Below are 27,418 nucleotides of genomic sequence, written 5' to 3' on the forward strand. Positions count from 1 at the left end.
TAACCCCAACCCCAACCCTAACCCCAACCTAATGGAATAAATATAGAAAAAGTAAAAGAAAATATAAATTTATTGAAGAGTATAGATAATTTGAAAAAAAATATATAAAAAAATAAAAAAAATATCTGCGAAGCAGTTTCACTGATCAAAAAAGAGTGATTCGCTCTTAAAGAGTGAAAAAGAGCAATCTTTCTACTGGGGGATCACTCCGAATAAGAGTGAATCGCTCTTAAAGAGTGAAATGTAAATTTTGCTTTGATTTTTTGTTTTATTTTTGATTTTAATTGATTTTTTATTGAATTTAGAGCTAATATATAGTAGTGGATAAAACAAGGATTCCAACAAACAGTAAAATTTGGCCCGATTCGACATGCGCGATTAGCGTTAGGAGAAAGGGACAAATTTTACTGGTGGTTGGAATCCTTGTTTTATCCACTACTGGCTGTTTTTTGTATACTAAAGACTTGTAGCCCTTTTGTTACAAAATTAACTTGTAAAATTTTATGTAATTTTCTTGAAGTATTTAAATTGCACAGAGATTGTTTCGGGCTAAAATTACAGCAAGTCTTGAAATCTGACCAACGAAGAATTTCAAATATTTTGCTGCAAATTTTGTGGTGAGTGTCATCACTCCATGAAAATTATCAGATCACTTTGATTAACTCTTGATTAGTTTGTTCATTTTAGTCCATTATGATGAAGTTTTATCAAAGCAGGAGGATGCAAAAAAGTTCCATTTTTTCAATTCTCAATTACAAAAAGTGGAGTATATGATCAGCAGTTTCAGTGAAGAAATATCTCTGGCTAGATAATTACTACCTAAAAAATAATTGAATTTCTATATTACAATGCACATATAGAGTTATCGTTCTAGTAGCTTTGTACACTAAATAATTTCGATGCTAATATCATTTAAAAAATATAAAGGACAGGTTTGATCTTTGATTCCAAATATCTATATTGTTATCCAGATGCCTTGGGTACAATAATTATTGTTGTCAAATCCAATTGTTAGGCAACTTTGGTAGCGGTTCCGATGACGTGAGGCCTGATAGCGAGGGCAATGGGGTGGAAACTGTTGAACTCGACGAATTCCTTCCTTGCATTCACATTCGCTGTGCCGAACACTTTCCGAATGTCAGTTAGTTGGTCTCTTCTGCAAGCAAAATTGATTAAAATGAAAAAAAAAATCACAGCAAATTTTGAAAAACGAAAATTAAGTGCCAGATATTAATCTCTGAGCAATTCCCGTCTATTTTTGCGTTAACTTGTTGCTCCGACCCACCTTGGTGGGGGAGGAACTATACACTCAAATTAGCTTTTTTTGTTCCGTCAATTTTGGCCGATTGATATATTGATCGTAGAGATTTGTGAGTAGCATAATTAGAATGCCTGTTCAGTATAAAATTAAAAAAGTTTCTTTGAATTTCGTTTTTTCAACGAAATTTTTCAGGTTCAAAATTTGTGAACATTTGACCCATTTCAGCTGTTTTTGTTCATATTTTTGTTATTTTGGTGAATTATGCTTTAAAATATGTGAAAATTCTAAACTCTTAACAAAGATTTTAACGGTTTTGATTGTAGAGATAAAGGTACTGAACACAAACGTATGAAAAAAGGTCCTGCCTGAACAATTTGATCCCAAATATTTGCTAACAATTTGGCTAAATTCTTCAAATTTCAGCCTTTTATTATCAAAAATGCAGTTCTATAGTAGCATATCTGGTTCAAACTAGCTGGTTGTACAAACGTTGAAAATTCTGACTCAATTTTCTCAAACTCCAAAAATGTCTATTTTAACGTTTGATTGCTATGAGAGTGTTACCGAAGTAAATCTTTGCCCATTTATTTTCCAATTCAACATGATAATCATCAAAATTTCATCTATTACTTTTGATGTATTTTTTTCGTCAAGTTAATTATTTCGGTAAAATCTGGAATATTTATCTGCTTCTAAAGGACAACAGCAAAATCAAGGCTAGTTCTGGTTCTTTTGTGGGCTCGAATTTTATAGTTCGCTGATTTTTTCTAAATTTGAAAAAATGTTCGCTTTTTTGTTTATGTGAACTACCAGAAAATTATTACATCAAAATGGTTTTATTTTAATCCATAAAGGCGAGAAAAACGCTCATTCCTAAGTTAATTCAATCCTTTTGTATAAAGCCACGTATAAGAACAACGTGTTAACATCGTAACGTTCATAGGCAAAAAACACATCATAAAGGCTCGGCAAATCTATCTGTATATGTTAGCAGGTCTTAGTCTGGTTCACCAATCCAAACCAATCCGTTCGAAAAACCGAATTGGTTAGGCTAAGCAAACTCTTTTGAGCTATTTTGGAAGTAGTTCATAGTCGGAAGTCGGCTTTGGTGTTTCTGAGAAATAATAAGTTTAGTGCATTTAGAATGGAAAATCTAAGCAAAGTTTAGGTGTAATACGCGCAAAAACTCTCTATCTGTTTATATAATTTATTCCTTTCAAATTACTTGATAACATCCTCGAGCCCGGAAGAATATGTTGGGGGGATTGGTACAAGCTTAACAAGCGGGCGGACGAGCGATCCGGAAAACGTGCGTACGACGGCGGAGCGAGCGACGCTGTCGGAGCCGTATCGGAGTTCTTCAACCCGAGCAGTTGGATAGTAAGCCCTAGGGTTGCGTTTTTCAACAATTTAAACTAAATCACCGAACTTGAGGTGCTGCTCGGCAGGCGTCTGCCACTTAGATCTACGGTTCAGAGCGGGTACGTACTCCTTGCGCCAATGTGCCCAAATTGCACTGGCGTAAGACTACGCACGAGCGCTTCGCTTATGCTGATCGAACTCTTCAACGCCCACGATGGACCGAATTCCGGTGGCATGGTTATCAAGTAGAAAATTAATAAGTGTTATTGCGCCTAAGTCGGGCGGGTCGGCGCTTACGGGCGTTAAGGGACGTGAGTTTAGTGCGTATTCAACCAGACAAAATTTAGTGTACAACACCTCATCTGCGAGGCAACGTGTACCGAGGATGGTGTAAAGTACCCTCTTCAAACTACGGACCAACATCTCCAAGATGCCACCACATTTTTCAATACTATCACGGAGTTTCTTTTCCGCTCCGATTAACTTCGCACCATTATCCGACCAAATCAAAGCAGGCGTTCCATTTCTATTACACAGAATATTAGTGTCCATGGACAAAACCATTTCAACATGGACAGCACGAGTAGTCAGACAATCGAATAGAAATCCCCTCTTCTTCTCGGTAGTCCGACGAACGGTGACGTAGATTGGGACGAAGTAATTAACCCCGTTGTTGGTAAAGAGAGGAGACTGGTAAGCGAGTCTCTCCTTTGGGAGGTCTGCCATGATCGGTTGAATGGTTGCTACATGGAAATTTTTACACAAGGCGCAGTTTGATTTTATTGAACGCAGTGTGGAACGTAGTTCAAGGATGGCATAACGTTCCTTTACTTTTGACCGCAAGTAATTGATGCCCTGATGATGGTTCTTCAAATGAGTATGCCGCAGGAACAGTTTGACAAAGTATGACGCTCATCCAGCATGATAGGAAGCTGATTGTCAAAGTCAGTTTTCACTAGCCGTCAGCGTCAACCAGAAGAACGGATGAGACCTTGAGGCCCAATAAACGGAGTAAACTGAGCAATGCCGCTGCTCTTCTTAACAGATTTGTTGTCAAGAAGATCCATTCTTTTGGTAACAAAGGGTTCTCCTTGAACCACGTACTGGAGATGACGCTCGGCTTCGTCAAGCTCAACAGGGCCTGCTATTCTGCCGTCTACAGTACGGTAAATTTCATGAGATGGTAACAGACGGAGCATATATGCGGTGACACGAAGTAGTTTTTAATAAAAACTGAACTTATCAAACGGGATTAGAGTAATGCTTCGTTCCATAAAGGGCTTGGTTACGGATGCAGCTAAAGATGAGATGGAGTCATCATCTTCTGTCTTGGTTAAAACGCCGAGCTTGATGTAATCAACGACGTCAGTATTTGGTACGAAAAGGAATTGCGTAGTTCTCAAGAAGTCAGGACCCCTCACCCAGCTACTAGATTGCAAAACTTCAGCGAACATACCACGCGTGCCAGCATCGGCCAGAATATTACAAGTGGCGATGTGGTTCCATTGGTCAACGCCGGTGATCTCCAGAATTTCACTGACACGATTTGCAATGAAGATAGGGTGTTGATTGGTTGAGTTTATCCACTGCAAGACAATCGTTTTATCTGTCCAAAGAATAATTTGTCCAGAGTAACTGTTAATGCTCGACAAATTTCTTTTTTTAAACGCGCGGCAAGGAGAGCGGCTTGTAATTCCAAATTAGGGACTGTCATTACCTTCATATGTGCAACACGGGCCTTGCCCAGGACAAAATCAAGCTCTGTTGTAATCTCACGGGCGTGCAAAACAATTGAGCCCTGAGAAAACCTACTGCACTTTATACGTATTGCGAGCTATCAAAAAACATGTGGGGTTCATGATGTTGGAATGATCCTGAAAAGTAACTTCTTGGTATAGTGATCTCAGCTAACTGCGCAGTTCAGCACAACAGGTAAGGAATCTGTCAACTGTGTCTTTAGGTAACTCGTCATTCCAACTTTGTACATTGACACGCCAAATGTCTTTCAATATTAACCGAGCATCAACAGTAAACGGTTGCGACAAGACCACTTGGGTCGTAGACCTTTGACACAAGACTTAAGACCAAGCGTTGCGTTAAATTTTTCGTGATGTGATCCCATTAAAATATCGTTGTTGTGATCCCATTTAAGCCAGGCACATGCATTGATTCCTCCTTGGATGAAACGATAACTTTCAGTTCGGTGGATTGACCAGATCCAATAATTTGGTCAGCCAGGTTTGGTACATTGCTTACAAACTTAGTAAGCATGAACCCACCTAGATTGAGACGATGCACCAATTCCTTCAACCTAATGAGGGCCTTCTCGGGGGGTTTCCACCGAGTCTAAGTAATCGTCCATGTAGAGGTTCGCAAAGACGGCTTTCGAAGGTTCTGGGTGATACTTAGCATTATCACTTGCCGTGCGCTGAAGTGCGTAGTTGGCTCAGGGGACAAATATTTTCCCCAAAGATGCTGCGTGTATACTGGAGTACCACAGCATTTGATGTGGGGTCCTAACGCCACAAAAAGCGCAATGATAGCTGATCACACGGTAACACTCCAACTTGGAGGAACATTCGCTCGATGTCCGCGGAAACGGCAAATGTATGTTGTCTGAACCGTAGAAGTACAGAAATTAGGTTCTATAACAAATCAGGTCCAGTGAGTAATGACTTAAGAGATGCGCCATAGAATTTAGCTACTCCATTTAGTGCCCTACGAATTTTGCCCGGCTTGTTCGGATTAACAACCGGATGTTGTGGTAGGTACCACTCTTGTTACGAGCGACTTTCCACCTTATGAGCATCTTCTACCCTTAATATGTAGCCCTTTTCTAAGTCCTCTTTGATGGTATCTTAATAATTTTTCCTTAAAATATCGTCCTTCACAAGTCGGTTTTCCAATGAATTTTATTGAACCAGTGCTGGGAAATAACTGTGGGGCAGTTCGATGTTATCTTCAGCACATAGCTTTCAGATTTTGTACCATTTTCCATTATGCACTGGGCTGTTTTCAAAAATATCAAGCGCACGTGCATCCGTGGCGGATCGTGGGTCTAATTGCTTTAGTACGCCGTACAACTCCATGTCGTACCAAGATTTTGTCTGACTTCAAAATCCTGCTCATTCAAAATCCTGCTCCATATTTGCTTTTAAAATCCTGCTTCATGTTTGCTTAATAAGTCGAGACTAAATCTGAAGACGACGGTAGAATTCCGCTTAGAACCCAACCTATAGGCAAGTAAACATCAAAAATTGAGCATTTCTCGTCGGCAGCGAAATACTCTAACGAGTGGATGACATGATACACATCCTCTCCAAGTATCGACTCGATGTTTCCATAGCAATATATAACCAGGTCTAGAACTGCTAGGTGCGGGTATGTTTCCTGAAGTACTTTAGTTTTGATCAGATCGGCGCCTACGTTCAAATCTTCCTTTACGTAAGGACTGATTTAAATGGTTCAAATGCTTGGTTCTCGCGTGTTTTTACAGTCAGTTCAACCAATTTAGTGTCTTTAACCTCCTCGGTGTTTATACCCTTGACTGTTAGTTTCAATGCTGTTCCGTGCAAACCAAGTTCATTTGCAAGATTATTGGACACCCAAGAGTTAATGCAAGCGTAAAAAATTAAAGCCGTGGTATCTTTACCAGAAGAGCTGAAGGAGGCCTTGCACATTACTCACAGATGACAAAGTAGTGGTTTTACTCGATGATTGGACACTAGAAGGTAGACTTTGACTTGCACCAGCATTAGAATTACTATTGTTCTTGGTTGAAGGAGATTTTGATGGATAAACCCTCTCAACTCCATGAAGAAGTGTATTGTGGGAGCTGTTTCATCCGTCCTTCCTACATTTCCTAGAATTCGGGCATGGCCTGAAAAAATGTTTTTCTCTCAAACAAGAAAAGCACAGTTTTGCTTCCGCCACTGCCTTTGCTCGCTGAATTGAAGATTTTCTTTAAATACCCGACACCACAGATATGGTCAATGCCTTTGCCCTAAATTCAGCGAGGGGTTAATCTCTGGAAGCCCTTAGTTTGCGTATTAGCAGCAAAAGTTCTTGAGGCAACTTTTGTCTTGACTACTGAGTTGGTGTTATCTTCAGTTTTTGCCTTTGATGTCAAGGAGTTTCTCTTTTCCAATGCTTTTGGACCGTGAAAACCAAGTCTATTTGCGAGATCATTGGACACCCAAGAGTTACTGCAAGCGGTATCACACAAAACTAAAGCCGTGGTATCTTTACCCGAGGAGCTCTTCAACTGTAATTCAGTCACCTGAAGGAGGCCTTTCACATTACTCACAGATGACAAAGTAGTGGTCTTACTCGATGATTGGACACTAGAAAGTTTACTTTGATTTGCGCCAGCATTAGAATTACTATTGTTGTTGTTTGAAGGGGATTTTGATGAATAAGCCCTCTCAGCTCCATGGAGAAGTGTATTATGGGAGCTGTTGCAACCGTCCTTCCTGCATTTCCTAGGATTTGGGCATTGACTAAACATATGTTTTTCTCTCAAACATGAGAAACACAGTTTTGCTTCCGCCACTACCCTTGCTCGCTGAGTGGGAGACTTTTCTTTAAATACCCTACACTCCCAGATGCGATGGTTACCTTTACACACAATGCAGCGAGGGGTTGCAGGCGTTGCCGATGTTGAGGCTGGTCTCTGAGTGCCCTTACTTTGTGTATTAGCAGCAAAAGTTCTTGAGGCAACTTTGGTCTTTACTACTGAGTTGGTGTTATCCTCAGTTCTTGCCTTCGATGAAGTTTGTTTCATTAAATCATGTGCCTCGGCCTTCTCCTTCAACCAATCGTTGAAGTCAAGGAGTGTTGGCTTTACCCAATGTTTCTTCACTGTGAAGAGTGACCAAGACTCTTTCATATTGTGCGGCAATTTTTTCACTGCCGTGTTAAGGAACGAGGCGCTCTTAATGTCCGTGTCAGAGGAAGGTCATTTAAAGTTTCCAACTAGACCCGAAATTAATGCAGAATTGTTTAAGATGTTACCACTTTTGTGCATCTTAAGTGGTGGAAAAGAGTTGTCTAAATGTGCACTGACTACTGCCTGGGGTTTGCCAAATTTACGTTCAAGTGCCTTAAGTGCGTTTTTATAAATTAATCCACAGAATTTTTAAGTACGTTAACTTGAAATCGTCAGTCGAGGACTGTGAGTCTATGGCGCTTTTAATTTTCTGAACCATTCATGCCACTGCAGGGGATCGCCATTGTACTCTGACACCTTCCACTTGGGCAATGGATCGTTATTCTTACAAGTGATTGCGTCTGCGAACTGCTTTATCAAATCCGCGGAGTACAAAGAAGGAGCCGGAGCTGAAAGAGCTGAGGCGGAAAGGTAGCTGCATACGTGGGCAGAACGATCGGAGTAACAAAGGTGGGGCTGGTACCTGTGGAAGAACTAACTGGATTCGGTTGCATGAAGTCTGATGGCACGTGATTTGGGACCTTCTTGCTGCTTGTAAATGAAAAGAGAAGCGGAGCATTGTAGTGGCATGAGGGTTGCTCAACGGGGCCGGTTGTACGGTGTTTAAGTTTACAGATGTACCTACAAGGGGTAATGCATAAGATTGGACTGCTGCGGGAAAACGTCAGACGTTTGGATCCGGAGGAGCAGGAGCTTTCTCATCTTGCCATGTGTAGCTCATGTGTAGCTCATTTGTCATGATTTTATCAAAACAGGAACCGAAAGTTTAATTCGGTACTATTACAAAGGTAAACTCGTTTACATACACAACAGCACAACACAAATGGGTTAAACCGAACCCTAGAGTGACGGTTTGCCTAGCAAACCGCCAAAGAGCGAAGATGTTCGTCAAGTACAGAAGTATCCGGCAAAAGAACAAGAACGTTGAGCGCAAAAAACGCGGCATGGGAACGATCGTGAGACGAAACGGACGAGAAGAGACGCCGAACGAGTAGCGCACGACGCAATGGGAAACTGGACAGACGAATGGGAACGTTCGGCCAATAAGGCGCGACGAAGCAGGAACATTGCACGGGCTAGACGGAAACGTCGGGCGGACGGCGCGCGACGAAACGGGAAAACAGTACGGGCGGGACAGAAACGTTAAGCGGGTAGCGTGCAACGAAACGGAGAGCCGGGATAGCACGGGTGGGAGACGGTAAGACACGAGCAAGGAGGCAGGAGTAACAATGATAGCGGAACGCAGCAACAAACTCAACCGAAAAAACTAGCCCTAACTCCAGAACAAACTTAAGTCACACCAAAAAAAGAAGGAGAGAAGCTACTCCCAGGCAAACTAGCACAAGTCTTTATGGTGCTTTATCTACCAATATCAAAACAGTTTACGGCAACGAAGTAGAATAACCAAAAATCGGAAAGCTCAAGAAATTTACTATCCGTAACTCCAGATCAAACTTAAGTCACACCCTAGCAAACCATGACACCCAGACAACAAAAGTGCATACTACTAAAAAACTAATCAAGCTACAACAAATTGCTAACAAACAATTTTGGTGAAAGTCACGAAACAAACCAGTCGTATGAACTCAAGTCACACCCTCAAGCAAGCATTGAGACTAAACAACCAACCAGCACACTAGCAGAAAAACTTTACAACAGCAAAAACTCAACGTACTACATCGGACAACAGATAAACGGGGAATAGAGAAAAATACGGCGAGACGGAAACAAAAATACCGAAACAGAAAAAAGAAACCTGATAACCTGCAGAAAACGGACGACAGTGAAAAACTCAAAAAATTGGGAGCGAAGTGGTTAGTAAAGCGCTATTGGAGAGAACCAACCACAAACTAACCCGTAATTCGTTAGTAAACTAAGTCACACCGCCAGTCAGCGGGTAGACCCCAACAACAACGCAAGACTAAAAAATTTTCATGTCATCAAAGGCTTGGGTGAGATCCGCCTCCTCGACCGCATTACGGGTGCGAAGCGTTTTATGACGGCGCTTAAATTTTTTCGGTCGGGAGCGTGTTATCAAAGACCGGAGGTTGTTCTTATGTGCTAACTCTATTGTGAGTGTTTTCAGCTCAAGCCCAGGCTTCTGATGCAATGCTCTGTACTCTTTGAGTGAACTAGGGTCTTTCTGTTTACGTCTAGACACAATGTCTTTCACTATATGGATGGTAACTATAGTTCTACGCTTGAGTTGATTGTAAATATCAGGAATTCCCTCTCTGGGGCAAAACCCTATAGCTTCTATACGCTCCTGATAAATTTCAAGCACTGCAATAATCGGCAAAGGTATTAAAGGCTTTAGTATTGTTAATTCGTTGACGTGAAAGCAAATTTTTCAATACATCAGGCCATATAACTAGCCTATTTTTATCACGAAAGAAGTGACTCAATTGAAATTGCGCGGTTTTTCGAACGTTCAAAGCGTTAGGATTAAATCTAAGACCCGGTAAAGCGTAAATCTTATTTTTATAATGCTCTTGTAACGCTTGAGGCAAAGTATTTATGGCGTGATGCAGTGAGCTGACAGCTAATATAAAAACCACATAATGTTTCTACAACATAATTGATGTGAGCTTTGCTCAAACTCCGATCCTCGTTGTTAAATGCACAATTTTCACAACTTTCCAAGAATGAGCTCTTATTTGCGATATAAAATCAGTTACCTGATTTTTTTGTGAAGTCTGAAATTTGTTTTTTGATCTTTCTAACTACTATATAAATATGCTAGAATGATTGGATAGCTTTTTTTGCCAATTTTTCAAACTAGGTCAATTTTTTCAAAGTTTTTTTCGTGTGATTTTACCGAATTCAGCTTGACATAACGCAATCAGACAATTGGCGCTTGTTTGTTAACAAAAATTTTTAAAATTGTTGATTTTTAACTACAAGGGAATAGATTGTCGGTATTATGGGTAATTTCGAAAACTCCAGATTATAGGAAATAAAACCAACAAAAACTGAGGGGTGTTACTAGATTTGCCGGTTTCTATAAAATGAATTTACTGCTTCAAATTATCAAAAATAACGTTCAAATTGTTCGGATAGTTCTTACAGTTTTTTCGAAGTTGAGACTGTCATCTCCGCCATGGGGGCAAAACAAAAAAAATTCAGGAAGCGCTGATAAATAAATTCGTTCCGTTGCATTAGTAGAGAAAAGATGACTACAAATATGGTTTGAATTATGCTTGTTATTATGGATCAATAAAAACCATAGATGGGATGTGGGTAGCTTTCAAATGCAGTGGCGTTGATAATTTCATAAAAACGAATTGCACTAAACGTGTGATAAAACGGTGCAGTATTAATCAAGGAGTAGGTGAACAATGGCTCGGATTAGAATATATATATATATATATATATATATATATATATATATTACACACACACACATACACATATATATATATATATATATATATATATTACATATATATATATATATATATATATATATATATATATATATACGTATATGTATATTTATATATATATATATATATATATATATATATATATAAATATATATATATATATATATATAATATATATTATAAGAAAGGGGACCTTTTCGACTCCCTTTACGTGCAAAGCGGTTTAAGATAGACTTTTCTGTCCTCGTAACGTTTTAAATTTGTGAGCAATTCGAATCTGTGAGCAATTTCCGCTTAGGGAGCGGTACCAATGTTAGTAGAAAAAAAAACGCTCTTTGGAAAGGTAATTCAACCCTTTTGTATAAGGCCACGTATAACAACAACGTGTTAACATCGTAAAGTTCATAAACAAAAAGCCCATCATAAACGCTCGGCAAATCTATCTGTATTTGTAAGCAGGTCTTAGTCTGGGTCACTAATCTAAACCAATCCGTTCATAAAACCGAATTTTTTAGGCTTAGCATACTCTTTTGAGCCATTTTGGAAGTGTTTCTTAATGGGATATCGGCTTTCTTATTTCTGAGAAATAATACGTTTAGTGCATTTAGAACCGAAAATCTAAACGAAATTTTTGGTGTAATACGCACAAAAATTCTCTATCTAATGATATAATTTATTCTTTTCATTTTACTTGGTAACAATGCACAATTACCAGCAAATCAGTTTGTACGTGCAGATGAGTCCCAATGAAGCTATATCGCACATTCGGTGAGCAGGAAGCCCAAAGTTTTTATGGCTACACGATTTGTCTGCAAAAAACTGTTTTTGTTAAGATTGGATTTTCTTTCATTTGTTGTTTTTTTGCGTGCCCAGACTTTGTCTAGCTATTAAAAAGTTCTATTGGCTTGCTCTGATGATAAAAGTCAATCTATGTCGTTTCCTAGTTGAAAGTTTATTGTTGTTATGACTATCAAAAAAATTGTTTTTCAAAACAAAAAATTGTGGATGCTGGAGCTCAGTTCCAACAGAGATGTCGCATAATTTGCCTAATGAATAGAAATGTACCTTTTACGGCGTTTTCTGTTCTCAGAAATGGTTTTTGGGTTCGAGACTAAGAGATTTCCAACACTAATTATCGCGAAATTTACTTATTTTTTTCTAATTCTTGCCTATATTTGTCTATTTTGCGTACCATATACTTGGATAATGTCAAGTTTCCTATCGAGGTACAAATGAAGCTGTGTTCATAGCTATAGGTTTTCATGACTTTCAATTTGTTTCTTTTTTGAATGTTCCCGGCTTTTTAATCTTTTTTTAAACTTGTTGCTTAGGTTTTTCAGTAGCCGGTTTTACATACTTTTGTTGAACTAAAATTGAATTTTTAAAATAGTGGTTTCAAGTTTGAAATAAAGCTTCTTTAGATTTGTTTCTATGAGCTTGTATAAAATTTTTTATGATTTAGGAATTTTGCCTAAGTTTGAGTTTATTTTTTGTTGTCTCGCTAATCTAACTAAATACAAGGTGCAATGGCGTTGAATGAAGGCGCAATTATATTGTAATTTTAGTTTAGTTGAAGACTTAGGCTTGAACACTGATTTTTAGCAAAGTTTTATTGAATTATTTTTTATTGTTTTCAGTAGTTGTTGCACTTTTTTAAGCGTAAGACAAAATCTGGACACAAAGAGATCTCATTGTCTTCTTCCGGAGTGATAAATTGACCGATTTAATGTTCTCATTTCAATGAATTTAAAAAAATTTTAGTTTTCCAAGAAAATTTTTTCGTATTTTTTTAACTTTCCCTTTCTATTCATTTTCTCTTACTGTCACCTAGTCTCATTAAGGGCAGGTCTAATGCCTTGTCGAGCGAATTATAACTAAGTTTTTTCAATTTAATTTTTATGTAATGCTAATTTGACTCTGTTAAAAGTTTTAAAAATTATATAATTTGAGTTTTGGTTGTAATTAATGTTTTATTGTTTGTCTTTTTTTTGTTTTTTTGATCACAGTCTTGTTAATGATATATCTCATCGGCCCTCTAAAGGTGCCCTCTTTATATTTTGCGACAACTCAGCAACGCATTCAAGGTCGTAACAAAATTTGGGATAGCTTAGCTAGATCTTGGTTATCTAATTTTCCAGGATGTTCGCATGTCTTGATAAGATCTTTGCATAATGCACATATAGCTTATAACTGACATACCTAATTTTTGCGAACGCATGCAAATATTTTCCGAGCTAGTACAATTTCCTGTGAAGAATCTTACCAAGATCTGAAGATGGTTCAAGTTCATTTCACTGGAAATCTCGCAAGCTTCATGATGTTCTCTACATTGCTTGTTATGACAAAGTCACTAACCTATCATGACAGTAGAAGGTGGTGATCAAAAGAGGGAACACGAGAAACTGGATCAAGTGCTGCTTCAGACTTCCGCTGAATTCCTTCGTATGCTCGAAGAAATAGTACTTGCCTCCAGGAATCAACACCTGTAACTCATAAACAATATATGAAACCTTAATTATCACAATCTTTATTCTGCCGCTATTAACGTGCGAATTTACACCTTTAACCAACAGAACTCGCTTATATTCAGATGTATGTGAAATGACTATCGCTCGGCTCAAATGACATTTTTTCAAGAGTCCTACTAGACACTTCTTTGTTTAAAAAGCGAAATGAGACTTTTAGATCGTTGGAGACTTTCACACTGCTCTCTCTTTCTGAAATACCGCTCGACCTCAGTGTTCGACGTTAAAATATGCCAATAATCCAGCAGAATTATGCGGTTGTTGTAAGTTTGAGTACCTTCTGAGAAAAGAGGTTTAGTGGGAACACCGAATGAGGAACGGAGCCTCTGCATGTCAAAGTGCATATCCATTTCAAAAAAAAATTCTTACGAACTGATAAAAGTTCCCAACATTGCACAAAAAGTGCTACCAAGCACTATCACTGAGAGCGAAAATTGGAGAGTTATCGTAAAATTTTATTTCAAAAACCTCTGAAATAGAAATATTCCACGGGTCATTATAGAATTTTAAAAAAAAACAGAGCTACCTCAGATTTCAATAATTGTTTCTTGGACCGACAATTGATGAGAGAAAAAAGAAGAACAAAGGAGAAGAACAAAAAAAAAGAAATCTCGACATCGCTGGCATAAACAAAACACAGGCCTCAGCTCAAAAATCAATGCAATTGACTTACTTCTTAGACAACTCTCCTAACAAAAGATGGTTTGGCAATGTGCATTAGCACAATGTTTCGAACCGCTCATAATTTTTACTTAGTTTTCGACATAAATGTGGAAGAGAAAACCTTTCAAATATAAACTAAATCTTCCAAAAATTATTGTTCAATGAGTATTTTGTTTCAAGTGCATAAAGAGGAATGGAAAAAATCAGCGCCGCATTGGAGAGCCGATGACACCTGCTATTAAAAAAATAGGAGACAACCCAAGCAACAAAACAAAACATCGATTACATTCTATCTGGAAATCTGAAAATCTGTAAATCACTAATGAACTAAAAATACATCAGTTAAAACCTGAACAAAAAAGTCAAATTGTGTTTCACCTTAAAACAGATCTGGCTCTTTCTTAATGAGACTTTGTAACAAGTCGAGAAAAGTAATAATAAAAAACTAAAAATCAACAACCGGCTGTCAATTACAAATACTACATAGAGTTTTTTTGTAACTCATATGGAGCCGTTGTGAGAATTCTGTAACGACAATGTTAGTTAAATAATCCTTTTTTGAGAGCCAGTGATACTTTCCACTGATGAGATTAGGAGAATTCCTCATAGAAATGTCAAATTGGCAGCAGATAATATCGGACATTTAATTTGCAGCAGCAATAAAATTGCAACTCTCCCGAAAAGACGTGGGACCGGTGCTTTTTGACACTAGGTAGTGAGTAGACAAAAAAAGAGAGAGAAATTTGAAAATATTCTCATATTTTTGAAAACAATTTTAAAGTTTAAAAAATTAGATTATAATTGAGAGTTCTGGATAGGTTCTTTCATGCGTCCAAACAGGGTGCCATTGAGATCTCTCAATAGACAAAACTTGTCATAAAAAAACAACATAAATTTAAAGATACATATTAAAATCAATTAATCAGTTTAGTTTTGACAGAAAACGGTGTCAAATTTGGAAACTAATGGAAGCCATCACTATTTTTTAGAATGACGAGGAAAAAAAAGAAACGCAGATTAGGTAAGATATTTTTAAAAATAAATCAAACAATTGAATCACATAAGATTTTTGAAAACTCAAAAAATTAGAGCCACAACACAACTAATAAACAAGAACTAATAAACAATTAATTCTTTTACCAGAAATAAGATGTGAGCTCTACTTGCATTAGAGACTATGTAAAAAATAGTCAGAATTGAGGCTAAAAATTGCCGAAACTCAAACTTTTTTAGAAATCTTTTAAACCAATATTTTCAAAGAATTTTAGGAAACCAAAGTTTTTATTAATGGTAAATTGGAGAAAACTGTCAACTTCCTGGGAGGCCGATCATTTCAACCCAAATGGATTGCTAAAAGGGCACATCGAGAATTTTAATCCTAGGCCGCGAGTTGCCAAGGTCAAAAGAAATGTGTGGCTTGGTTCATGCTGATAAACAACATTGAACACAAACCTTATATATCTTTATTGCTTTGTCAGGTATTGTCATTACAATAGTACTTTATCATATAAGTAGATTAGATTCAAAGAAAATCTTGATTTGAAATGACAACTAAGCTACCCAGAATTTCTGCGGTAGGTCGGAATGTCCTTTATCGTTTTAGGAAACCAAAATTTAATGATAAATTAGAGAAAAATGTCAACTTCCTGTGAGGCCGATGGTACCTCAAATTAGTGAAGACTAAGTCTAAGACAACCAATTTACAAGTGCAGAAGTCCAAATTTCTTCAACATTTTGAGAACAAAGTTGCAAAAACACATTGCTGAATCGTTTAAAATCATAAACTAATAATTGAACAGAATTTGACGCTTCCTTTAAGGTGGTTTTGGACGTCAATGATGAGCCCTTTTTCTAAAGGGACTATGCAGAAAGCAACAAAAAATGACCATTAGCAATGACAGGTTCAAAACCGTTTTAAACTTCTGAAACCACATAGCGTCATAGTGATAAAACGATCAGCCGCAACACAGAAACAACAAAACCGTTATGACTTCCTCCGACGCCAAAGTTGGATGAGGAATAGTAAGAACATTGAAACAGAAATGAGCACAACTCAAATGGTCGATCAAATTTTTCCAAACAAAAATCTTCAAAGTTGTAAATACCATTAAGTATCAACTGAATTCATGAAATACGGTTGTTTTAGTTTCCAAAAAAATTGCTGAGTCCTGCCATTATCTCAAATGTCCAATAGCTCAGCAAAAAACGAAAATAAGTAGAGACAAACCCAAAAAATCGTTTCTATTTGACAAAAAAAACGGATTTGAAGCCGTTATAGTGATATACTATTCACTAAAATGCTTCATTTTGCCTTTTTAGGCGAGCCAGCTGGATTTTTATTTCGTGATACTCAGTTATGATACTGCATAAACGACAACAAATGAGGACAAACTACAAGAATTAAGTTCGAATTTTAGAAAAGATATTGTTGAAGTCGTAGAAACTATGAAATTTTCTATGAACACTTAAGATATGATCAAGGAGCCTCATTTTGACAAAAACCGAGATTAAGTAGTAATTTACATTCTTCTCGTCTGTATTTGTTGATCTCTAGTAAACCTAGAATAAGAAACAAATGCCAAACAAAATTTAAATAGACATTGCCTGATTGGAATCATAATTTTTCTTTTGTCAAAAAACAACAAAAACCGAACAGACCGAAACTAGCCTTTTTAAAGCGACGCGTAAAAAAACAACAGATAATTTTTCCGTTTCCGACCAAATTAAATATTTTGGCAATAAAATTCCAATATGTCATAATTGGCAGATTCTCATTTGGATTGTCTTAATATATTAAAAAACCGGCAAAATTTGTATTCCAGAACACTGTTAAAGTGTAGGGAGGTAGAACTAGCCTTGTTTTGAGATTATTCAAACCTCTGTCATTTCTGTCAGCAGTTAGATATTTGTACTCCGGAAAATTCGAAAAGAAGTGGGCCGAAGAAACATTTGGTGTCATTTTTTGATGAAAAAGCCGAAGTTTTGAAAAAGTGATCAGTTTTTAAGCTCAATTTATTGAATCAAAAGATGGAGCAACCCTCCTCTCGGTCTTGAGGCACAACCAATAAAACTTTTTTTACCAAAACTAACAGATTGAGCAAAATTGACGCAAAACTTAGCAAAAAATCCGTTAATTGTGAACAAAAACAACGGATATCATTCCAATGTTCACAATATATTTGAACCCGATAGCAAAGACGAATTTAAAAAAAGATCTTTTTAATTCCATATTCTACGTTGTATAGGCTTTCTAATGATACCAATAACAACTCTCTACGATGAATATTTTGATCGGCCAAAAATGACTGACCAAGAAATCCCATTCGATTATATATTTCCTTCCCCCACTAAAGTGGCTCGGGAAAAAAATGCCGCAGTTTGTTAGAATATCTAATGCATTTTTGAACTCTCTTAAAAAATTCACGGTATCCACATTACAATAATCCAGAGCCACTAAGAAAACCAAAAAGCATTTAGTCAAATTTTTGTTTGAGACGCTTTTTGCGGACGCTAACTCGTTGGTTGCCCCATTTTAAAAAATCCTTAAACTAGTGAAAAATCTTCTCAAAGCGTGCGCCTCCTAAAGGGTCGCTAGCTTCTAATACGTACAACAATTATCAAAGAAAACATGTGAGAATCATCGGTTCATTGAGCTTCATATTTACAACTTCTGTGATATATAAAATATCAAAGTTTTTGTGAAGGGCAAAAGGCAAACGTTCAAAACAAAAGGCCCTTGAAACATTCTTTTTTTAGCAGTCTTGCCTCATAAATTCTAATTTGGCTCGAATCTCTTCGCACTTCTAAGCGATATCACATAGACGCAATGCATTGGACAAAAATAAATGCAATTTAAATAATGAGTTTCTATTCTGATCTCGCTTAGTTTTGCGATTATTCGTCGATCAAGGATTATCATTTCAACCCAAATGATTTGCTAAAAAAGCACTTCGAGAATTTTAATCCTAGGCCGCGAGTTGCCAAGGTCAAAAGAAATGTGTGGCTTGGATCATGCTGATAAACAAAGTTTTAACACAAACATTATATATCTTTATTGTTTTGTCAGGTATTGTCAATACAATAGTATATTATCATATAAGTAGATTAGATTCAAGAAAAATCTTAATTTCAAAAGACGACTAAGCTACCCAGAATTTTTGCGGTAGGGCGGAATGTCTTTTATCGTTTAATGACGTTCCAACCTACGAACAGTTCTTAAACCCCGAAAATTGAAGTCTGAATAGGAAATTATCTTTAACGAAACTGAAAAGCTGAGTATTTGCTTTAGAAAATGTAAAAAATAGTGGCAATGTGAAATTTTATCTAATATGTGAGAATAGATGAACAAATAGTAAAGAATTAATTTCGAGAAAAATGTTGATTAAGCTAACCCGATGTATCTCTGTGAACGCCGTGATGCACTCTTTGAAGCTGCAGCTGACGAGAGTGGTGACTACAGCAGAGACAGAGTTAGATGAAATCTTGGAGAGATCTTCGCCAGATGCTACCACATATCCCTTGAAGTTCAGACCCAAAGACTCGCATTTTTCTCTCAACAGATCCTTCCCAAAGTCATGCAGGTCAGAGCCCACGAAAGAGATTCCTAAAAGAAGAAAGTGTTCCTGCAGAAACTATATCACTTCATTGCCATCATTGAATCCGCAGAGACAGATCCGGGGGAGGGGAGTGAAGATTTTGCTTAACCGGAATCAGTCATTTTTGACAGTGTTGTTACAAAAATTTATCTCATTCAGTCTCTTCACAGGAAACTAATGGAAACTTCCATGGTGAAACATACCGTCTGCCACACCTAATTACCACTCACCTCTGATAGTCTTTTGTAATTATTCATCCAACCAGGATATTGATCTCAACTCAAATAGATTTTCAAAAGGGCACTTGGACAGTTTCAATCCCGGGCACCGTATCGTCAAGGTCAAGGAAAAGACCGTCACTTGTTGACGTACCTTTGGGGTAATATTCCAAGTTGGGTCCGAAACAGACACCCAGTTCCAGAACCACCACCTCGCCCTCAGAGTTCACTGGATTTTCTTTCAAAGTGGAGAACAGCTCTGCTTTCTTTCCTCGACATACTGGGGTTACTATTTCCTGTAAAAATGGAAAAACTTTCCTGTAACGGAAAGTGGAAAGGTTTTGATTTCTTAGAAGACATTGCAGATGTACTTCCGGGCATGCAGCATAAGCAAATAGGATGTGAAAAATGAACTGACAAATAACTTTGTAGTCTTAACAGTAATCAATCAACAGTAATAAATTCAATTTAATTGATTGCACATCAGCAGTTAATCACACTGGCAGCCAAAAGAATAGCAATACGAACCAGATGTAGAATTATTTCGCTGTTTACTGTGCTTTTATCGCTTCGTAACCACAAAAAAAAACAAAAAAAAAAAAACAAAATAATAAAAAAAAATTGGTTGAAAAGTTTTGAGAAAGAACTAACAAGAAGCGTGTATAGCAAGCATGTAATAGAAACTTATTTGGAAAATTATTTTTTATTTCTGACTACTATGTTCCTAATCAGAATGGTGCCTAAAATTGCACGTAAGTTGATCATGAAAAGCAGATAACTCTAACTATGGGTTTTTTCAAGTAAAATTGATTTTTTTTATTGCGACTCACCAATAATCTACCTGAAAGCACACTACATTACCTGCAAGTTTAAGTAAAACTACCTAAAAATTACCTAGTTTGCAGTTCCCTAAAACTTTAATGCCGAAAGGTTTCCTTGTGAATTCTACCTGCAACTTGTTAATTATACCTGCAACTTTACCTGCAAATTTACATTTACAAAATTAAAAAATTATGTAAAATATTTTGCAGGTAAAAATCAAGGTAATTTTAAAGGAGTCGACCTAGAATCACCTGGACAATTTCCTGCAAAAAACTTTGCTAGATAGTTCTAGCATCAAAATTTAAGTCGAAATAACAGATAGAATTACCGAAAAAACTTTCTTGCAAACAAAATTATAGTTACTTTTATCTGTAAACTCCACCTACATTCACCTCAAAATTTAATTAGATTTTTCAGCTGCAAAAAATTTCTATGGATTTTACCCTGCAAATTGATAATGACCCAGAAAGTTTTTTTCAAAGTAATTTCTGAGAATTCACGACGCCAAATCTAGGTTACCTTTAAGTAGTTTTGACTGGAATTGTAGGTAATGGAAAAAGGTTGCAGGTGAACTCAAAAAGAATTGAATTTAAAATCGTTTTTACAATTTAGGTAAGTATACCTCAAAGTTACTCAATTTACCTGAAAATTTTCGAGAGCATTGTTGAGTATTAGTCTTCCTTTTGAAGTGATAAAATCTGTAGAAGAATTTAGCAGACATTAAGAAAAAGTTTGAGTTTGAACATGTTACGTACAAAAAAGTTTCTTTTAGATCCTAAGTTGCTGTATTAAAATACATTTTTCGCCGCAGGTGCACTCAGCCACTTCGAGTACCATGATGGACTTCAACTGGCTGAGCTTGGCGTATCTACAATGACTCAATTGCTTGGCTAGTCTCCTGGAGATATTGGGATTGGCAATTTTCAATTCCTTTGGGCAGGTAGGATGTACTTATAACTACAAATTTAAAAAGTTTAATTTTTTCCAGAGGTTTGTTTAAAGTTCAATGTACAAGGCTAGTGCTCGAACCCACTTGTCTAGCTAGATACATGAGTTTTGAGCAATACAGAAGAACTGCAATAGGTGGTATTCTGTAATGGGACTTAAATTCTTCTATCAGTTCAATCAATATTTCAAGAATAGTGTAAAAAATCTGATTCAAACAGGGGGAGTTAAAACCCACGCGTGAGTTTCCGATAGCGTGTTTGCGTACCGCGCTACGTTTCATGAAGCAATCTACATAACTTCAGTTTTCCAAAGCTTAAAAATTTCAGTACGATGCAATTAAAGCTAAAAAAATTAAAAAATCTGGTGAAATGATAATATAAAGCTAGGAAGCATCAGGCTAAGAAAATAAAAGCGTAATAGAAGAAAAGCGTAAAAAATTAAGAGGGGAAGGAAATGTGATACAGGGGCTGTAATTGATTTCCAAGAATTAAAATAATCTTAAAAAAAATTAAGAAGTGTTTAGGTAAAAGTTCTACGCTGACATAAACCATAAAACAAACCATTGAAACCAAACCGAGCGTAGCACGTTACTAGATTTATTCGAATGACCTAATGATATTGTTCCTTTTTTATCTCAGTGGAGTATCGAAGAAAGAGAAGAGCCACGAGTCCTGACCTTCGTTACTTGTAAAACCTAATGTGAGAGTTGTTTCAATAAAGTATCAAAAGCGAAGTGGCTGAACAAATTTTCGAATTACAAACAGCCAGATATAGTGAACCTGTATTTGGAGGTTTAATGCTGGGTTGTTTTGTTTAGATTCAAAGCGGAAAGAATGATGATAAAACTGCTGAGAGGTAAGAAAAAGTTTGAGGACACAGCGAAAAAAGACTTGACATGAGTGGGGTTGATTCGTAGTTGAAGTAAATATAAAAAATATTGAAGTTTTTGATGGTTTTCACAACTGTGGTATTGTTTTTCTGTTCATGGTGTAAAATAAACCAAAACAAAATTTGTTTTTAGTTTCAATTATTGTTAACAGAAGATAATGAAAGTAATAATTGATGGGCTAAAAGAACTACGCTTACCTGAAATCTAAAACCATTGAACATAAACCATGCGCAGGACAAAACAAAAATATGGCTTTTTTCTTTTCATTTTTTAAATCAGTGGAATGAAGATTAGAAAAAATAAAATTAATATTGAAAATGAGTGATTTCAAAGGAAGGGAGAAATGTTGATATTGATTACACGTAAACAGTCTGATATTAGATATAACAAGTTTTCATTTTCTAGATTTCAGTAATTGGTATCATCCCCAACTGAATAAGCGAGCAGCAGGATGAACTGACGAAAGTAGCAGTATGAATTTGAAAACAAAATTGGCTGTATTTAGCCTAGAAATTACTAAAAGAGCGGCTGGCCGTAAAATTGATTTTTTTTATTGCGACTCACCAATAATCTACCTGAAAGCACACTACATTACCTGCAAGTTTAAGTAAAACTACCTAAAAATTACCTAGTTTGCAGTTCCCTAAAACTTTAATGCCGAAAGGTTTCCTTGTGAATTCTACCTGCAACTTGTTAATTATACCTGCAACTTTACCTGCAAATATACATTTACAAAATTAAAAAATTATGTAAAATATTTTGCAGGTAAAAATCAAGGTAATTTTAAAGGAGTCGACCTAGAATCACCTGGACAATTTCCTGCAAAAAACTTTGCTAGATAGTTCTAGCATCAAAATTTAAGTCGAAATAACAGATAGAATTACCGAAAAAACTTTCTTGCAAACAAAATTATAGTTACTTTTATCTGTAAACTCCACCTACATTCACCTCAAAATTTAATTAGATTTTTCAGCTGCAAAAAATTTCTATGGATTTTACCCTGCAAATTGATAATGACCCAGAAAGTTTTTTTCAAAGTAATTTCTGAGAATTCACGACGCCAAATCTAGGTTACCTTTAAGTAGTTTTGACTGGAATTGTAGGTAATGGAAAAAGGTTGCAGGTGAACTCAAAAAGAATTGAATTTAAAATCGTTTTTACAATTTAGGTAAGTATACCTCAAAGTTACTCAATTTACCTGAAAATTTTCGAGAGCATTGTTGAGTATTAGTCTTCCTTTTGAAGTGATAAAATCTGTAGAAGAATTTAGCAGACATTAAGAAAAAGTTTGAGTTTGAACATGTTACGTACAAAAAAGTTTCTTTTAGATCCTAAGTTGCTGTATTAAAATACATTTTTCGCCGCAGGTGCACTCAGCCACTTCGAGTACCATGATGGACTTCAACTGGCTGAGCTTGGCGTATCTACAATGACTCAATTGCTTGGCTAGTCTCCTGGAGATATTGGGATTGGCAATTTTCAATTCCTTTGGGCAGGTAGGATGTACTTATAACTACAAATTTAAAAAGTTTAATTTTTTCCAGAGGTTTGTTTAAAGTTCAATGTACAAGGCTAGTGCTCGAACCCACTTGTCTAGCTAGATACATGAGTTTTGAGCAATACAGAAGAACTGCAATAGGTGGTATTCTGTAATGGGACTTAAATTCTTCTATCAGTTCAATCAATATTTCAAGAATAGTGTAAAAAATCTGATTCAAACAGGGGGAGTTAAAACCCACGCGTGAGTTTCCGATAGCGTGTTTGCGTACCGCGCTACGTTTCATGAAGCAATCTACATAACTTCAGTTTTCCAAAGCTTAAAAATTTCAGTACGATGCAATTAAAGCTAAAAAAATTAAAAAATCTGGTGAAATGATAATATAAAGCTAGGAAGCATCAGGCTAAGAAAATAAAAGCGTAATAGAAGAAAAGCGTAAAAAATTAAGAGGGGAAGGAAATGTGATACAGGGGCTGTAATTGATTTCCAAGAATTAAAATAATCTTAAAAAAAATTAAGAAGTGTTTAGGTAAAAGTTCTACGCTGACATAAACCATAAAACAAACCATTGAAACCAAACCGAGTGTAGCACGTTACTAGATTTATTCGAATGACCTAATGATATTGTTCCTTTTTTATCTCAGTGGAGTATCGAAGAAAGAGAAGAGCCACGAGTCCTGACCTTCGTTACTTGTAAAACCTAATGTGAGAGTTGTTTCAATAAAGTATCAAAAGCGAAGTGGCTGAACAAATTTTCGAATTACAAACAGCCAGATATAGTGAACCTGTATTTGGAGGTTTAATGCTGGGTTGTTTTGTTTAGATTCAAAGCGGAAAGAATGATGATAAAACTGCTGAGAGGTAAGAAAAAGTTTGAGGACACAGCGAAAAAAGACTTGACATGAGTGGGGTTGATTCGTAGTTGAAGTAAATATAAAAAATATTGAAGTTTTTGATGGTTTTCACAACTGTGGTATTGTTTTTCTGTTCATGGTGTAAAATAAACCAAAACAAAATTTGTTTTTAGTTTCAATTATTGTTAACAGAAGATAATGAAAGTAATAATTGATGGGCTAAAAGAACTACGCTTACCTGAAATCTAAAACCATTGAACATAAACCATGCGCAGGACAAAACAAAAATATGGCTTTTTTCTTTTCATTTTTTAAATCAGTGGAATGAAGATTAGAAAAAATAAAATTAATATTGAAAATGAGTGATTTCAAAGGAAGGGAGAAATGTTGATATTGATTACACGTAAACAGTCTGATATTAGATATAACAAGTTTTCGTTTTCTAGATTTCAGTAATTGGTATCATCCCCAACTGAATAAGCGAGCAGCAGGATGAACTGACGAAAGTAGCAGTATGAATTTGAAAACAAAATTGGCTGTATTTAGCCTAGAAATTACTAAAAGAGCGGCTGGCCGTATAAATGTAGCATGTCGTCTGAACAGAATTAAATTACTTTTGTGAAACCAAAAAGAACCTGATTGTATTCATCATCCAACGGTGGTCGAATAGATTTTTTTGTTTTTAGTTCTGCGTTCACTCAACTGCTGCGCCATTTTGTTCTGATTAAACTCCTTACCAAGCATTTTTTGAGTTGGCTGTAGTCAAGTATCTCCTCGAATGAGAAAAAAAACAGAGAAATTCGAGTAGAGTTGGAGTCGAACCGTAGTCGTAGTAATTCTTCTTCATCGCTCTTAACAATTGGGCCGCTGGCTTTGTTTTGTTTGCTGGTCCACGTTTTCAACTGTCGTTGTAACCAGAATTTCTCAATCTTATCTAATTGTGCTTGTTTTTTTTAGCTTTGTCATTTTTTGTCAACTGATCGGTGAGGTAAGCGTCATGTGTGAATTTTTAGACTAAATCAGATGAAAAGAAAGGGTGTTGTGTGTTTTGTACTTTGTACTTGTAAATTTTTGGTTTCAAAAAACCTATGGTTACTTCATTTTTTGGTAAATATATGCTCCCTTTAATCAGTTCCCATTGGTTCACAGGATGCAAAACTAAGGTTATTTACTTGTTTGAATTGTAATTTCGTAAGATAACAAAATTTGTAAATTCTTGCAAATTTCATAGTGAAAAAGTAATTATCAGTTAACTGTTTCTTATAGGAAATATACAACGAATTGCTATTGGACGGTCATAGTTTTTATCACGTGATTTTGGCTCTAACTCTCACAGAACTCTTTCAATCTCAAAAAAGGTATACCAAGGTTGCAGTCTCGTGCAGAATTACTGAAATGAATAATTAAATTTTTATGGAAACTTCTTTATGTTATCTGGAAAAATTTATTTTTAGGTTCGGAAAACCGTCATATATTTGTAAGTGGCTTTAATGTCAAGATATTTTGTGCCAAACTAATTGGTGCTATCCCCGACCAAACTGCAATCCCATCTCAGGAGTCGAAAATCTAAATGCCAGTGGTATTCTGTTTATTCATTTTAAGCCCAATTTAACCAAATGACAGTAGGTCATTATTTTCTGATCATGCAAAATATTGTGCGACAAAGGTAGTTAAGTAAAGTCCACAAAATTTTAGATTGGGACTTGCAAAGTTTTGGTTAAACTTGTAATATTTAACCCCTGGGTTATATTTTCAGTTTACTTGTTTAAACAAAAAAAAGTCTTGGCCGAGTTGGATTCAGGCTGGTTAGTGAGAAAAATGGCATAGTTGTAGTTTGGAATCAGCATTGTATTCGATTTATATTAGGATTTGTCCCGTACTGATCCCGGGTCAAATTTTTCCGCCCAAAATAATGTAACAGTTGGTCTGCAATGGGAGGATTTTTTAGCAAAAAGCCGCTTAAAACTCTTACGTCTTTTTGGGCTGCATTAGGCTTCCAATGGGGGTAAAATTGTGTGAGAGTGAGGGGGTAAAAGACAAATTAACCCCCCACTCTTACATCGTTTTAACCCCCTGGTCAGACCAAAAAGATGTAAGAGTGGGGGGCTAATTTGTCTTTTACGCCCTAACTCATACACCATTTTACCACCGTTGGAAGCCTAATGCAGCCCAAAAAAACGTAAGAGTTTTGATCTGCATTTTTCTAAAAAAACCTCCCATTGCAGCCCCACCCTTACATCATTTTACCCCCTCTAAACTAATTACCCCTCACTCGTAGACCATCTCAACCCCTTGGCAACTCAACTCTTACCTCATTTTAACCCCCCCCCCCCCCAATATTAAATTGTTTTAGCCCCCCCTACTTGAAGAAAGCCAGTTTTGAACCCACGACCTCTGCACCCTCAGCTGGTTCTCCTTAACTTCCAGACCATCAATGCTTGTCCAACTCTCGACAGTCTATATATATGAATAAAATCTGTTAGAATTGCCCCCTCTCAAGAGATTACCCTGTCACTCTTACATTGTTTTCCCCTCTGACCAAATCACCCCAACTCTTACACCACTTTACCCCACTTGGCAGCTCAACTCTTAATTCAATTGACCCCCTCTGAACAAAGACCCTCTCGCTCTTACACAACTTTACACCCCCCTAGCAGCCCAACCCTTACATCGTTTTACCCCCTCTGAACAAATTACCCCTCTTTCTTACGCCATCTTATCCCATTTGGCAGCTGCACTCTTACATCTTTTTACCCCCCGCCCCCCTTAGCAAAATAGCCCAACTTTTACAACAATTTACTCCCCTTGGCAGCCCAATTTTTACATAATTTTACCCACTCTGAATAAATTACCCCCTCATTCACGGCATTTTTCCCCATTTGGCAGCTCAACCCTTACCTAATTTTACCCCCTCTGAACAAAATACCCCCAACTCTTACACCACTTTACCCCTCTTGGCAGCCCCAATTTTATATCATTTTACACCCTCTGAACAAACTACCCCTCCCCCCACTATTACACCACTTTACCCACTTGTCAGCTCAACTCTTACCCCATTTAACTACCTCTGAACAAATACCCCCTCACTCTTACACCATTTTATCCCCTTTGGCAGATCAACTGTTACATCAATTTAACCCTTTTGAACAAATAACCACTTTTTCTTACGCCATTTTACTCCCCTTGCAGCCAACTCTTACATCATTTTACCCGCTCATCAGAAAATACCCCCTCACTCTTAAATTATTTTCCATTTTTCCTCCCCCCGCAGCCCACTCATATATGGCAATTTTATTCAGGGGTGGTAATTCCTCAAAGTCCTCTCATTGCAGCCCATTGCAGCCAACTTTTACGTGGCAAGTTTAGTCAAGGGCGTAATTTCTCAAAAGTCCTCCCATTGAAGCCCAACTCACATCATTTTGCCCCCTCTGAACTAATTACCCCCTCAC

General features: G+C 36.7%; 2 protein-coding genes across 2 annotated transcripts in view; one reads left to right on the forward strand and one right to left on the reverse strand.

Annotated features, from left to right (window-relative positions):
• LOC142338539 (40-kDa huntingtin-associated protein-like) overlaps positions 1-27,418 on the forward strand; it is a 238,221-nt gene that overhangs the window by 42,179 nt on the left and 168,624 nt on the right. The window lies entirely within an intron of this gene.
• The window catches only part of LOC142338534 (thiol S-methyltransferase TMT1B-like), a 32,007-nt gene continuing 5,320 nt past the window's right edge, over positions 732-27,418 (reverse strand). Inside the window, exons 3-6 of the mRNA XM_075388320.1 lie at positions 19,113-19,254; positions 18,537-18,748; positions 13,313-13,440; positions 732-1,156 (exon numbers count right to left, since the gene is read on the reverse strand). Coding sequence (XP_075244435.1) covers positions 1,012-1,156; positions 13,313-13,440; positions 18,537-18,748; positions 19,113-19,254 — 627 coding nt within the window. The 3' untranslated portion in view covers positions 732-1,011. The remainder of the gene's footprint in view (positions 1,157-13,312; positions 13,441-18,536; positions 18,749-19,112; positions 19,255-27,418) is intronic.

The sequence above is a fragment of the Convolutriloba macropyga genome, chromosome 4 (assembly GCF_964194025.1).
Source record: "Convolutriloba macropyga chromosome 4, txConMacr16.3, whole genome shotgun sequence".
NCBI lineage: Eukaryota > Metazoa > Xenacoelomorpha > Acoela > Convolutidae > Convolutriloba > Convolutriloba macropyga.